At 41.5% G+C, this 15,875-nt stretch overlaps 1 protein-coding gene across 4 annotated transcripts in view; it reads left to right on the top strand.

The window, feature by feature from the left end:
• FBXL4 (F-box and leucine rich repeat protein 4) overlaps positions 1–15,875 on the top strand; it is a 323,445-nt gene that overhangs the window by 79,731 nt on the left and 227,839 nt on the right. For all 4 annotated transcript variants that reach the window (XM_053710564.1, XM_053710565.1, XM_053710562.1 and 1 more), the window contains exon 3: positions 4,401–4,740. In XM_053710564.1, the coding sequence (XP_053566539.1) occupies positions 4,401–4,740 (340 nt within the window). The remainder of the gene's footprint in view (positions 1–4,400; positions 4,741–15,875) is intronic.

The following is a 15,875-nucleotide window of genomic DNA, read 5'->3' as shown; positions in this document are numbered from 1 at the left end:
ATTCTGTAGAAATTAAGATTTATCTGACAGAAGACAGATTAACAAAGCTTCTAAATGCATGCCGTGTCCTTCATTCCATTCAACTCCCGTCAGTAGCTCAATGCATGGAGGTGATCGGCTTAATGGTAGCAGCAATGGACATAGTACCCTTTGCACGTCTACATCTCAGACCGCTGCAATTGTGCATGCTGAGTCAGTGGAATGGGGATTACTCAGACTTGTCCCCTACTCTGAATCTGGATCAAGAGACCAGAAACTCTCTTCTATGGTGGCTTTCTCGGCCACATCTGTCCAGGGGGATGCCATTCAGCAGGCCGGACTGGACAATTGTAACAACAGACGCCAGCCTACTAGGTTGGGGCGCTGTCTGGAATTCTCTGAAGGCTCAGGGACAATGGAATCAGGAGGAAAGTCTCCTACCAATAAACATTCTGGAATTGAGAGCAGTTCTCAATGCCCTTCTGGCTTGGCCCCAGTTAAAAACTCGGGGGTTCATCAGGTTTCAGTCGGACAACATCACGACTGTAGCTTACATCAACCATCAAGGAGGGACAAGAAGCTCCCTAGCAATGATGGAAGTATCAAAGATAATTCGCTGGGCAGAGTCTCACTCTTGCCACCTGTCAGCAATCCACATCCCGGGAGTGGAGAACTGGGAGGCGGATTTCTTGAGTCGCCAGACTTTTCATCCGGGGGAGTGGGAACTTCATCCGGAGGTCTTTGCCCAAATACTTCGACGTTGGGGCAGACCAGAGATAGATCTCATGGCGTCTCGCCAGAACGCCAAACTTCCTCGCTACGGGTCCAGATCCAGGGATCCGGGAGCGGTTCTGATAGATGCTTTGACAGCACCTTGGAACTTCGGGATGGCTTATGTGTTTCCACCCTTCCCGCTGCTTCCTCGATTGATTGCCAAAATCAAACAGGAGAGAGCATCAGTGATTCTAATAGCGCCTGCATGGCCACGCAGGACTTGGTATGCAGATCTAGTGGACATGTCATCCTGTCCGCCTTGGTCTCTACCTCTAAGACAGGACCTTCTGATACAGGGTCCATTCAAACATCAAAATCTAACTTCTCTGAAGCTGACTGCTTGGAAATTGAACGCTTGATTTTATCAAAACGTGGTTTTTCTGAGTCGGTTATTGATACCCTGCTACAGGCTAGGAAGCCTGTTACCAGAAGGATTTACCATAAGATATGGCGTAAATACCTATACTGGTGCGAATCCAAAGGTTACTCCTGGAGTAAGGTTAGGATTCCTAGGATATTGTCCTTTCTACAAGAAGGTTTAGAAAAGGGTTTATCGGCTAGTTCATTAAAGGGACAGATCTCAGCTCTGTCCATCTTGTTGCACAGACGTCTGTCAGAAAATCCAGACGTCCAGGCCTTTTGTCAGGCTTTAGCTAGAATCAAGCCTGTGTTTAAAACTGTTGCTCCGCCATGGAGTTTAAACCTTGTTCTTAACGTTCTACAAGGAGTTCCGTTTGAACCCCTTCATTCCATTGATATAAAGTTGTTATCTTGGAAAGTGTTATTTGATTTTTCATTCAGATAAGGTAGTTCTGCGTACTAAACCTGGGTTCTTACCTAAGGTAGTCACTAACAGGAACATCAATCAAGAGATCGTGGTTCCTTCCCTGTGTCCGAATCCTTCTTCAAAGAAGGAACGTCTTCTACACAATCTGGATGTAGTTCGTGCCCTCAAGTTCTACTTGCAGGCAACTAAGGATTTTCGACAAACGTCTTCCCTGTTTGTCGTGTACTCTGGTCAGAGGAGAGGTCATAAGGCTTCGGCTACCTCTCTCTCCTTCTGGCTTCGTAGCATAATTCGTTTAGCCTACGAGACTGCTGGACAGCAGCCTCCTGAGAGAATTACAGCTCATTCTACTAGAGCTGTGGCTTCCACTTGGGCCTTTAAGAATGAGGCCTCTGTTGAACAGATTTGCAAGGCTGCAACTTGGTCTTCGCTTCATACTTTTTCCAAATTTTACAAATTTGACACTTTTGCTTCCTCGGAGGCTATTTTTGGGAGAAAGGTTCTTCAGGCAGTGGTTCCTTCTGTATAAAGAGCCTGCCTATCCCTCCCGTCATCCTTGTACTTTTGCTTTGGTATTGGTATCCCAGAAGTAATGATGACCCGTGGACTGATCACACATAACAGAAGAAAACATAATTTATGCTTACCTGATAAATTCCTTTCTTCTGTTGTGTGATCAGTCCACGGCCCGCCCTGTTTTTTAAGGCAGGTAGATATTTTTTAAATTATACTCCAGTCACCACTTCACCCTTGGTTTCTCCTTTCTCGTTGATTCTTGGTCGAATGACTGGGAGTGACGTAGAGGGGAGGAGCTATATGCAGCTCTGCTGGGTGAATCCTCTTGCATTTCCTGTTGGGGAGGAGTTATATCCCAGAAGTAATGATGACCCGTGGACTGATCACACAACAGAAGAAAGGAATTTATCAGGTAAGCATAAATTATGTTTTTCTTGAAGGATGCAGACTTCTTCCTGTACCACTGCTTGAAGAAGGTGTCTTCCAGAAACTGGCAGTAGGACTGGGAGTTGAGCTTGACTCCATCCTCAACTCGAAAAGGCCCCACAAGCTCATCTTTGATGATACCAGCCCAAACCAGTACTCCGCCTCCACCTTGCTGGTGTCTGAGTCGGACTGGAGCTCTCTGCCCTTTACCAATCCAGCCACGGGCCCATCCATCTGGCCCATCAAGACTCACTCTAATTTCATCAGTCCATAAAACCTTAGAAAAATCAGTCTTGAGATATTTCTTGGCCCAGTCTTGACGTTTCAGCTTGTGTGTCTTGTTCAGTGGTGGTCGTTTTTCAGCCTTTCTTACCTTGTGCTTTTGGGCACTCCAGTGATGTTGCAGCTCTGAAATATGGCCAAACTGGTGGCAAGTGGCATCTTGGCAGCTGCACGCTTGACTTTTCTCAGTTCATGGGCAGTTATTTTGCGCCTTGGTTTTTCCACACGCTTCTTGCGACCCTGTTGACTATTTTGAATGAAACGCTTGATTGTTCGATGATCATGCTTCAGAAGCTTTGCAATTTTAAGAGTGCTGCATCCCTCTGCAAGATATCTCACTATTTTTGACTTTTCTGAGCCTGTCAAGTCCTTCTTTTGACCCATTTTGCCAAAGGAAAGGAAGTTGCCTAATAATTATGCACACCTGATATAGGGTGTTGATGTCATTAGACCACACCCCTTCTCATTACAGAGATGCACATCACCTAATATGCTTAATTGGTAGTAGGCTTTCGAGCCTATACAGCTTGGAGTAAGACAACATGCATAAAGAGGATGATGTGGTCAAAATACTCATTTGCCTAATAATTCTGCACTCCCTGTAATTGTCTGACTGATTTCACTGGTATTACTTGGTGTTCTTATAGACATATATTTATAAATGCCATAGATCTACTTCCAATGCATTTTTTAAAATACCTTCTTTTCTTTCTTAATTTTTGTTTTTTATTATAGCTGCACAAAATCATCTGATATTTTCTATTTGTGCAGTACCTGTCTTAATAGCCCCAATTCTGTTCTGAATCTCCAGAATAGCGCTAATGGAATGGACTAAATAATAATTAGCAGTACTATTTAGAGGATTAGAAGGCTGAGCCACTGGCAAATACAGCATTATAGAAACATATGAAGGTTTTGGTTGCTACAGGTTGGTATAGCATCCTGCAGAAAATCCCTAAACTTCTTAGTCTTTTATTACTACAAACTATACTTGGTTGATTGGATTCTTTCAGAAATCCTTGTGGCCTAATGAGTTCAGAAAGAAGTTCCTGATATATACAGTATGTATAATTTCTGTGTATATAGTCCTTTGTAAGTTTCTAATAAAAATTGTTAGTTTAAAGGGACAGTCAACACCAGAATTTTTGTTGTTTTAAAAGATAGATAATCCCTTAATTACTCATTCCCCAGTTTTGCATAACCAACACAGTTATAATAAAACATGTTTTACCTCTGTGATTACCTTGTATCTAAGCCTCTGCAGACTGCCCCCATATTTCATTTCTTTTGACAGACATGCATTTTAGCCAATTAGCTCTCTCCTGTAAATTCAAGTGCATGAGCTCAATGTTATCTATATGAAACACATGAACTAATGCCCTCTAGTGGGGAAAAACTGTCAAATGCAGAGGCAGCCTTCAAGGTCTGAGAAATTAGCATATGAACCGCCTATGTTTAACTTTCAACTAAGAATACCAAGAGAACAAAGCAAAATTGTTGATTAAAGTAAATTGAAAAGTTGTTTAAAATTGCATGGCCTTAAATCATGAATTTTTTTTGTACTTGACTGTCCCTTTAATAACAAAGCTTATGCATTGTGTTTTTCCACAAATTACCTATGCTTGTCTTTACTTAGATGGGAAACTATTTGGGCTGGAGAACCTACCCATGTAAACTCGCCCCAGGCTCGCCAGTTTACACCATGCATAAAGGAAATTAGCTTCCCAACAAATTTGATTCGTCTTGAAACAAACAGTTCTCTTCTGGATTATTACACAGAGTTGGATGCGGTAGAATTACATGGGGTGAAGGAAAGGCCATTGCTGTCTCTAAAAACCACAGCAATTGATATGAACGATCTAGATGAGGATGAGGATAAGGACAGCTGTGGAATAGACTGTCTTTCCAGTCAATTCAGCAGCACTGGTCTACGGGAATGGACAAGTAATGGCTACTTTGACAAATTGCCTTATGAGGTAAGTGCAAAAAAAAGAGTTTGTTCACTAGCATTGGAATTGTTTTGTATCTTTCCTTTCTTGTATTTGCTACAAAATGAATGCGTTATTCTTCATAATGCACAGAGGATTGGCATTGTATGCTCTTAAAGGGGCAGTAAACCTTAACAATAATGTTCTATAATTCTGCATATAGTGCAGAACTATATAACATTAATTTAGTGCCAACTTTATACTTCAAAGTATTTGAAAGATTTTTAATGCCAAATTAATGTTATATAGTTCTGCACTATGTGCTCAATTATATAACATTATTGTTTAGATTTACTGCCCCTTTAAATTTATATCCTATTATATATTATTACTGTATGTTCTTTAATGAGCAAGCATAAATTAACCCTTTCATGCCAGAGGGCAAGTGCTTAGATTGGAATGAAACACTTGCTGAAAAAAATGAAATTGCGCGCTTGTCGATGTGATCATGTGATTTCAAGGCTGGGATCTGATCATGGACGTCTGCCTTCGCTGCTAGGCACACCCCCAGTACGATTTTTCATTATAAAAAACATTTAGGCTGCAGTGCGCCATATAAGGTAGGACGTTCTGTGCCGTCCTAATGGTGTTAAAACCCAGCACTGTTAGGACGGCATACTGATGGCGTGAAGAGGTTAAAGGAATATGAAAACCAAAAAAAGTATTTTGTGATTCAGACACCGCGTAGAATTTAAAAAAAACATTTTTAATTTACTTCTAATCTTTTATTATCAAATTTTTCTTTGTTTCCATGCTATTCTTTGTTAAAGAGATACCTAGGTAGGTGACTAGAGCACTACATGGCAATACATAGGACCGGCATCTAGTTATCTTGCAAATGGATAGTTTTCTTGCAAAACTGCTGCAGACCATGTGCATGCTCTTGTCCTGCTTTTCAACAAAAGATACCAAAGAACAAACTAAAAATGATAATACAAGTAAATAAGAAAGTTTTTTTTAAAATTGCATGTTCTATCTGAACCATGAAAGAAAGTTTTTGGGTGTTATGTCCCTTTAGCCATAATGCATTATACTATAACAAAAAATGTGTGGTGTCTTAAAAAGTTATTTTTCACACAGATCTATAACGTTCTGTTCAATGTGATAGCACAGTGCATTATTTTTGAGCATTGGGTTTATATTATTCTATTCTTAGAGGAAAAACTCAACACTTTAATCTACTGACCTTCCTGCTTCTGTCCACTTCCCTCTGCTCTGTTTCATGGAATTAATCTAAGTATAAATGAATAGTATGTGTTGTATGTATGATATCATTTATTCACCTCTGATCTTAGAATCTGCTGCCTGTATGTTTCCTTGAGCCTCACCATATTGGAACCTACGTGCCTGTTGGTCACGTGATATATGTGTTTGAGCCTGCAAGGGTAATCAGAGTACCATCCTTACACAGTTGGCAACTGTCACCAGCCCTATAAAGATTGCTTGGCGAAGCTCGTATTCACACATATGTTGCTTTAAAAAAAAATGATGTTGGAAATGCATATCTAACATTTTTTAAGTAGTCACATGCATGTATCATTAGTGCATATATCATTAGCATATCAGTCTTTGTTTTTCAACACTACAGGGCGTTAGTTCATGTGTTTCATATAGATAACATTGAGCTCAGGCATGTGAAGCCCCTAGGAGTCAGCACTGATTGGCTAAAAATGCAAGTCTGTCAAAAGAACTGAAATAAGGGGGCAGTTTGCAGAGGCTTAGATACAAGGTTATCACAAAGGTAAAAAGTGTATTATTATAACTGTGTTGGTTATGCAAAATTGGGGAATGGGTAATAAAGGGATTATCTACCTTTTTAAACAACAAAAATTCTTGTGTTTACTGTCCCTTTAATGATTCTAAAAAAAGACACTTAGCTTTGCTTTATGGTTAAACAATGTTTCTTATTTACTTCTGTAATAAGAGAGTGTTTGTCTTTCTGTTGCTTTCCATTTAAAGTGATTGTAAACTTAAAGGGATACTAAATCCATTTTTTTTTCTTTAATGATTCAGATAGCGCATGCAATTTTAAGCAACTTTCTAATTTACTCCTATTATCAATTTTTATTCGTTCTCTTGCTATCTTTATTTAAAAAGCAGAAATGTAAAGCGTAGGAGCCGGCCCATTTTTGACAAAGAACCTGGGTTAAGCTTGATTATTGGTTGCCTGAATGTAGTCACCAATAAGCAAACCCTATTCAGGGTGCTGAACCTAAAATGGGCCAGCTCCTAAGCTTTACATTACTGCTTTTTAAATAAAGATGGCAAGAGAACAAAGAAAAATTGATAATAGGAGTATATTAGAAATAGCATACAATTTTTAGCAACTATCTGAAACATGAATTTTTTTGGGGGGTTTAGTGTCCCTTTAACCCCTTAATGACCGGGCCATTTTTCAATTTTCTTACCCTTAATTACAATGGCTATTTTTACATTTCTGCAGTGTTTGTGTTTAGCTGTAATTTTCCTCTTACTCATTTACTGTACCCACACATATTATATACCGTTTTTCTCACCATTTAAATGGACTTTCTAAAGATACCATTATTTTCATCATATCTTATAATTTACTATAAAAAAAATATAAAATATGAGGAAAAAATTGAAAAAAACACACTTTCTCTTACTTGGTGTATTCAGTCCACGGATTCATCCTTACTTATGGGATATTCTCAATCCCTACAGGAAGTGGCAAAGAGAGCACACAGCAAAGCTGTCCATATAGCTCCCCTCAGGCTCCGCCCCCCCAGTCATTCTCTTTGCCGCTCTAACAAGTAGCATCTCCACGGGAGGGTAAAGAGTTTGTGGTGTTAGATTTGTAGTTTTATTTCTTCAATCAAGAGTTTGTTATTTTAAAATAGTGCCGGTTTGTACTATTTACTCTGAGGCAGAAAGTGATGAAGATTTCTGCTGAGAGGAAAAAGATTTTAGCATGTTGTAACTAAAATCCATTGCTGTTCCCACACAGGACTGTTGAGTACCGGAGAACTTCAGTTGGGGGGAACAGTTTGCAGGCTTAACTGCTTAAGGTATGCTCAGTCATTTATTTCTAACAAGACCTGGTAATGCTAGAAGGCTGACAGAAATCCCCATGAGGGAAGGTAAGCCATTTTCTGAGACGCAGTATAGAAGGATGGCTTCAGTTAAGGGCTTAAATACTGGTAGACACTGTGATGGGCTAAATCGATTATTTTATTAATGGAATCTTATATTTAGTGTTGAAACGTTGTAAACACTTTTTGAGGTTTTTATTTTGCCTGGCATATTATCAGATGCCTAGTCTGACTCAGGAAGGCCCCATAACTCTGGACTGAAGAGGGAGGGGGCCTCATTTTCGCGCCTCAGTTGCACAGTTGATTTTCAAGACAGCTCATGCAGCTTCATGTGTAGAGTCCTGAGAGTGCAGAAGGACATCAAGGAGGCTTATATTCTGCTATAAATAACCCTAAGGGAAGGTAGGGCCGCAGCAAAGACTGTGGCACCGTGCTGTAGTGTGTTAAACCGGTTGTTTACTGCAATTTGCTCCGGTTTGGTCAAAAAGGGGTTAATTGATTTGAAAATTTGTGTGCAATCATTTCAAAGCATTAGGATCATGTGGTGAAATTTTCATAAAGATCGGATGTTTTTTGGTGATTTGGAAAAAAAGTGTGTGCTTTTTATTATTTAAAGACACAGTAACGTTTTTTCAAAAAGTGATTTTTTTTCTGTATTGTAGTGCTGTATAAATCTGTCAAATATGTCTGAGACTTCAGATAGACCTTGTTCTTTATGTTTAAAAGCCATGGCGGTACCCCCATTGCATTTATGTGTAAAGTGTGCTAAAACATCTAAGCATTTTAAAGACCATCCAATGACACTTAAAAATGTAGCCCAAGATGATTCTTTAACAGAGGGTAATGAGGATAGTCCTTCTTCCTCTCCCCATGTGTCGACACCAGTTACGCCCGCACAAGCGATGCCTAGTACCTCTAGCGCATTGGCCCCTATTACTTTACAACAATTAGCAGCAGTAATGGATAATTCCCTTGCAGCATTTTTATCCAAACTGCCAGTTTTTCTAAGAAAGCGCGATAGCTCAGTTTTAAATACAGAGGATGAGCAATCAGACGCTTTGGATAATTTATCTGTAGTACCCTCACAAAACTCAGAAGTAGCAGTGAGGGAAGGTCTGTCTGAGGGAGAAATTTCTGATACAGGAAAAGTTTCTCAGCGGGCAGATTCAGATTCCTTAGCGTTTAAATTTAAGCTGGAACACCTCCGCGTACTGCTTAAGGAGGTTTTAGCTACGCTGGATGATTGTGACCCCATGGTGGTCCCAGAAAAATTGTGTAAGATGGACAGGTTTTTAGAGGTCCCTGTTTACACTGAGGCATTTCCGATCCCAAAGAGGGTGGCGGATATTGTGACTAGGGAGTGGGAGAGACCAGGTGTACCCTTTGTTCCCCCCCTATCTTTAAGAAAATGTTCCCCATAAACGACCCCAGGCGGGACGAGTGGCAGACGGTCCCTAAGGTTGAGGAGGCTGTTTCAACACTTGCTAAGCGTACAACTATACCAATAGAGGACAGTTGTGCTTTCAAAGATCCTATGGATAAAAAATTGGAAGGATTGCTGAAGAAAATTTTTGTTCAGCAAGGTTTTCTACTTCAACCAATTGCCTGCATTATTCCTGTAACTACTGCAGCGGCTTTTTGGTTCGAGGCCCTGGAGGAGTCGCTCCAGAGGGAGACTTCATACGATGAGGTCATGGATAGAATTCATGCTCTAAAGCTGGCTAATTCTTTTATCACTGATGCCGCTCTCCAGTTAGCTAAACTAGCGGCGAAAAACTCAGGTTTTGCCATCATGGCGCGAAGAGCGCTTTGGCTCAAATCATGGTCGGCGGATGTGTCGTCCAAAACAAAACTGTTAAATATTCCCTTCAAGGGGAAGACCCTTTTCGGCCCAGAGCTGAAAGAAATTATTTCAGATATCACTGGGGGCAAGGGTCATGCCCTTCCACAAGATAGGCCGTTTAAGGCCAAAAACAAGGCTAATTTTCGCTCCTTTCGCAACTTCAGGAGCGGACCTGCTGCAACCTCTGCTGTCGCAAAGCAAGATAACGCTTCCCAGCCCAAAGCAACCTGGAAACCCTTGCAGGGCTGGAATAAGGGTAAACAGGCCAAGAAGCCTGCTCCTGCTACCAAGACAGCATGAAGGGGTAGCCCCCGATCCGGGACTGGATCTAGTAGGGGGCAGACTTTCTCTCTTTGCTCAGGCTTGGGCAAGAGACGTTCCGGATCCCTGGGCATTAGAAATAGTTGCTATGGGGTACCTTCTAGAATTCAAGGATTCTCCCCCAAGGGGAAGGTTCCACAGTTCTCGTTTGTCTTCAGACCAAACAAAGAAACAGGCGTTCTTACGCTGTGTAGAAGATCTCCTAAAAATGGGAGTAATACACCCAGTTCCAATTGCAGAACAAGGACTGGGCTTTTACTCAAACCTGTTCGTAGTTCCCAAAAAGAGGGAACTTTCAGGCCAATCCTGGATCTAAATATTCTAAACAAATTCCTCGGAGTTCCGTCTTTCAAGATGGAAACCATTCGGACAATCTTGCCGATGATCCAGGAAGGTCAATATATGACTACCGTGGATCTAAAGGATGCGTACCTACATATTCCTATCCACAAAGATCACCATCAGTTCCTAAGGTTCGCCTTTCTGGACAAACATTACCAGTTTGTGGCCCTTCCTTTCGGGTTGGCCACCGCTCCCAGAATTTTCACAAAGGTGCTAGGGTCCCTTCTGGCGGTGCTAAGACCGCGGGGCATTGCAGTAGCACCTTACCTATACGACATATTAATACAGGCGTCATCTTTCCACAGAGCCAAGGCTCATACGGTCATTGTTCTGGCCTTTCTAAGGTCTCACGGGTGGAAGGTGAATGTAGAAAAAAAAAGTTCTCTGTCCCCGCTTACAAGGGTTCCCTTTCTGGGAACATTAATAGACTCGGTAGAAATGAAAATCTTTCTGACAGAGGTCAGGAAGTCCAAACTGTTAAACACCTGCCGAGCTCTTCATTCCATTCCTCTGCCTTCTGTGGCTCAGTGCATGGAGGTAATTGGTTTAATGGTGGCGGCAATGGACGTAGTCCCTTTTGCCCGAATTCATCTTAGACCACTGCAACTGTGCATGCTCAAGCAGTGGAATGGGGATTACGCAGATTTATCTCCTCAAATAAAAATGGACCAGAAAACCAGAGACTCTCTTCTCTGGTGGTTGTCTCAAGATCACCTGTCTCAGGGAATGAGTTTCCGCAGACCTGAGTGGATCATTGTCACGACCGATGCCAGTCTGTTAGGCTGGGGTGCGGTCTGGAACTCCCTGAAGGCTCAGGGTCTATGGTCTCGGGAAGAATCTCTTCTCCCGATAAACATTTTGGAGCTGAGAGCGATATTCAACACGCTCCAAGCATGGCCTCAACTAGCGGAGTCCAAATTCATCAGATTTCAGTCGGACAACATCACGACTGTAGCGTACATCAATCATCAGGGAGGAACAAAGAGTTCCCTAGCGATGAAGGAAGTATCCAAGGTCATCAAATGGGCGGAGGATCACTCCTGCCATCTATCTGCAATTCACATCCCAGGGGTAGACAACTGGGAGGCGGATTTTCTAAGTCGTCAGACTTTTCATCCGGGGGAGTGGGAACTCCACCCGGAGGTTTTTGTTCAGCTGACCCAGCTATGGGGCATTCCAGAATTGGATCTGATGGCGTCCCGTCAGAACACCAAACTTCCCCTTTACGGATCCAGATCCAGGGATTCCAAGGCGGCATTGATAGATGCTTTAATAGTGCCTTGGTCATTCAGTCTAGCTTATGTCTTTACACCGTTTCCTCTTCTCCCTCGGCTAATAGCCAGAATCAAACAGGAGAAGGCTTCGGTAATTCTGATAGCGCCTGCGTGGCCACGCAGGACTTGGTATGCAGACCTAGTGGACATGTCATCGATCCCACCATGGAAACTGCCATCGAGGCAGGATCTTCTAATTCAAGGTCCTTTCAAGCATCCAAATCTAGCTTCTCTGCAACTGACTGCTTGGTGATTGAACGCTTAATTCTAGCTAAGCGTGGTTTCTCTGAATCAGTTATAGACACTCTGATACAGGCCAGAAAGCCTGTCACCAGGAAAATTTACCATAAGATATGGCGGAAATATCTTGGTTGGTGTGAATCCAAGGGTTACTCGTGGAGTAAGGTTAGGATTCCAAGGATACTAGCTTTTCTCCAAGAAGGATTGGAGAAAGGTCTGTCATCTAGTTCCTTAAAGGGACAGATATCTGCTCTGTCTATTCTGTTACATAAGCGCCTGGCAGCTATACCAGACGTTCAGGCGTTTGCACAGGCCCTAGTTAGAATCAAGCCTGTTTACAAGCCTGTGGCTCCTCCTTGGAGTCTAAATTTAGTTCTTTCAGTTCTTCAAGGGGTTCCGTTTGAACCTTTACATTCCATAGATATTAAGTTATTATCTTGGAAAGTTTTGTTTTTAGTAGCTATTTCTTCTGCTCGAAGAGTTTCTGAATTGTCTGCTGTGCAGTGTGATTCACCCTATCTGGTGTTCCATGCAGATAAGGTTGTGTACCAAACCTGGTTTTCTTCCAAAAGTGGTTTCTAATAAGAATATTAACCAGGAAATTATTGTTCCTTCTCTGTGTCCTAATCCAGTTTCTAGGAAGGAACGACTTTTACACAATCTTGACGTGGTTCGTGCTTTAAAATTCTATTTAAAAGCAACTTAAGATTTCAGACAAACATCATCCTTGTTTGTCGTCTATTCTGGTAAGAGGAGAGGTCAGAAAGCGACTGCTACCTCTCTTTCCTTCTGGCTGAAAAGCATCATCCGATTGGCTTATGAGACTGCTGGACAGCAGCCTCCCGAATGAATTACAGCTCATTCCACCAGAGCTGTGGCTTCCACATGGGCTTTTAAGAATGAGGCTTCTGTTGAACAGATTTGTAAGGCAGCGACTTGGTCTTCACTGCATACATTCGCCAAATTTTACAAATTCAATACTTTTGCTTCTTCGGAGGCTATTTTTGGGAGAAAGGTTTTGCAAGCAGTGGTGCCTTCCGTTTAGGTGACCTGACTTGTTCCCTCCCTTCATCCATGTCCTAAAAGCTTTGGTATTGGTATCCCACAAGTAAGGATGGATCCGTGGACTGAATACACCAAGTAAGAGAAAACAGAATTTATGCTTACCTGATAAATTACTTTCTCTTACGGTGTATTCAGTCCACGGCCAGCCCTGACATTTAAGTCAGGTTCAAATTTAATTTAAAATAACTACAGTCACCACTGCACCCTATGTGCTCTCTTTGCCACTTCCTGTAGGGATTGAGAATATCCCACAAGTAAGGATGAATCCGTGGACTGAATACACCTTAAGAGAAAGTAATTTATCAGGTAAGCATAAATTCAGTTTTTTCTAACTTTGACCCCCAAAATCTGTTACACATCTACAACCACCAAAATACACCCATTCTAAATAGTTTCTAAATTTTGTCTCGAGTTTAGAAATACCCAATGTTTACATGTTCTTTGCTTTTTTTGCAAGTTATAGGGAAATAAATACAAGAAGCACTTTGCTATTTCCAAACCACTTTTTTTTTCAAAATTAGCGCTAGTTACATTGTAACACTGATATCTTTCAGGAATCCCTGAATATCCCTTGACATGTATATATTTTTATTTAGAAGACATCCCAAAGTATTGATCTAGGCCCATTTTGGTATATTTCATGCCACCATTTCACCGCCAAATGCGATCAAATAAAAAAAATTGTTCACTTTTTCACAATTTTTTTCACAAACTTTAGGTTTCTCGCTGAATTTATTTACAAACAACTTGTGCAATTATGGCATAAATGGTTGTAAATACCTCTCTGGGATCCCCTTTGTTCAGAAATAGCAGACATATATGGCTTTGGCGTTGCTTTTTGGTAATTAGAAGGCCGCTAAATGCCGCTGCATACCACACGTGTATTATGCCCAGCAGTGAAGGGGTTAATTAGGGAGCTTGTAGATAGCTTTTAGGTTTAATTTTAGCTTTAGAATAGTGTAGTAGACAACCCAAATTATTGATCTAGGCCCATTTTGGTATATTTCATGCCACCATTTCACCGCCAAATACGATCAAATAAAGAAATAAACTTACATTTTTCACAATTTTAGGTTTCTCACTGAAATTATTTACAAACAGCTTGTGCAATTATGGCACAAATGGTTGTAAATGCTTCTCTGGGATCCCCTTTGTTCAGAAACAGCAGACATATATGGCTTTGGCGTTGCTTTTTGCTAATAATAAGGCCGTTAAATGCTTCTGCGCACCACACTTGTAATATGCCCAGCAGTTAAGGGGTTAATTAGGTAGCTTGTAGGGTTAATTTTTAGCTTTAGTGTAGAGATCAGCCTCTCACCTGACACATCCCACCCCCTGATCCCCCCTGACCCCCCTCAAACAACTCTCTTCCCTCCCCCACCTCACAATTGTCACCGCCATCTTAAGTACTGGCAGAAAGTCTGCCAGTACTGAAATAAAAATATTTTTTTTTATTTTTTTTCATACAGTCTGCAGTGATGGATCCCCCCTTACCCCACAACCTCCCTGATCCCCCCCCTACATCTCTCTAACCCTCCCTCTCTACCTATTTGTCGCCATCTTGGGTACTGGCAGCTGTCTGCCAGTACCCAATTTGCCCCCCAAAATAGTTTTTTTTACTTTTTTATATTAAATATTTATTTTCTGTAGTATAGCTGGCCCCCCTAAATGATCTACATCCATCCCCCTCCCAGATCCCTTACTAAGGAATGGAGATCCCCTGCTTCTACATCGCTCTAATTTTTTCACCCCCCCCCAGCCGCCCCACACCCAGCCGCAACCACCGACATTGTCAGATCGGTTATGGAAGCAGGAAGTAAGGATTGTGTAGCCACAAGCTGCTCACACCCACCAACGAATGTTTAAACATCAATGGCCGATGCAGAGAGGGCCACAGAGTGGCCCTTTCTGCATCGGTATGTAAAAGAGGATTGCAGTGATGCCTCAATATTGAGGCATCACTACAAACCCTTAGAAGCGATCATGATCGCTTCCAGCACTTCAGACAACAGAGGGCGTACCAGGTACGTCAATTGTCGTTAAGGGAAGTTTTTTTCTATGACGTACCTGGTACGTCCTCTGTCATTAAGGGGTTAAGTTCTACTCTCAACACTATTTGTAATAAAAAGTAAATGGCACTTTCATTGGTCAAAATATATAAATAATCACCCTTTCATTTTCTTATACATTCCACCGTTCCTCAGTTCACAATGCATAGTTTGTGAATCATGCTGTAGCCAATCATAACGTGCTCTCTTTGGCGTCTAGCAAGTTAATAAAGCCCCTAGTTTTGACGCCAAAGGCAGCATGTTACAATTGACTACATCATGATTCGTCATTTTACATAGAAAAAGACTGCGTTGCAGGCTTATGAACAGCAGAATGTATATCAAAATTAAAGGGTAATTATTTATATATTTTAGCGTCTACAATTATTATGATCAATGAAAGTGCCCATCATTTAGTTTTCAATTACAAATATTGTTGAGATTAGAACTTAAGTTTACAATCACTTTAAGGCGTTGACTTTGTTCATATGGAAAATTTCAATAAAATGTTGTGAAAACAAAAAACATTACACTGAGAATAATATGCAGATGTAAATACAGGGAGAGTCCACAGCTGCATTCATTACTTGTAGGATTACAGAACCTGGCCACCAGGAGGAGGCAAAGACACCCCAGCCAAAGGCTCAAATACCTCCCCCACTTCCTCCATCCCCCAGTCATTCTTTGCCTTTCGTCACAGGAGGTTGGCAGAGAAGTGTCAGAAGTTTTCAGAGTACTTCCTTACGGAGGGTAGTACTCTTCCAGATGGAACTGGAGTTTTAAGTGGTCTTGTCAGCCTCTCAGTGAGAGCATTGACGAAAGTTAGAGTCTGGAGATGCAGGGAGAGTCTTTCTGCGAACCCATCCAGACTCATATTAGCTCCTTAAGCAATCAGTGTTGACGGGTTTCACTGCCTGCTTTCTTTACTCAAGTCCAT

Source organism: Bombina bombina, chromosome 4 (genome assembly GCF_027579735.1).
Source record: "Bombina bombina isolate aBomBom1 chromosome 4, aBomBom1.pri, whole genome shotgun sequence".
Lineage (NCBI taxonomy): Eukaryota > Metazoa > Chordata > Amphibia > Anura > Bombinatoridae > Bombina > Bombina bombina.
The sequence above is the reverse complement of the archived record's forward strand: the minus strand, read 5'-3'. Positions and strand labels throughout refer to the sequence as shown.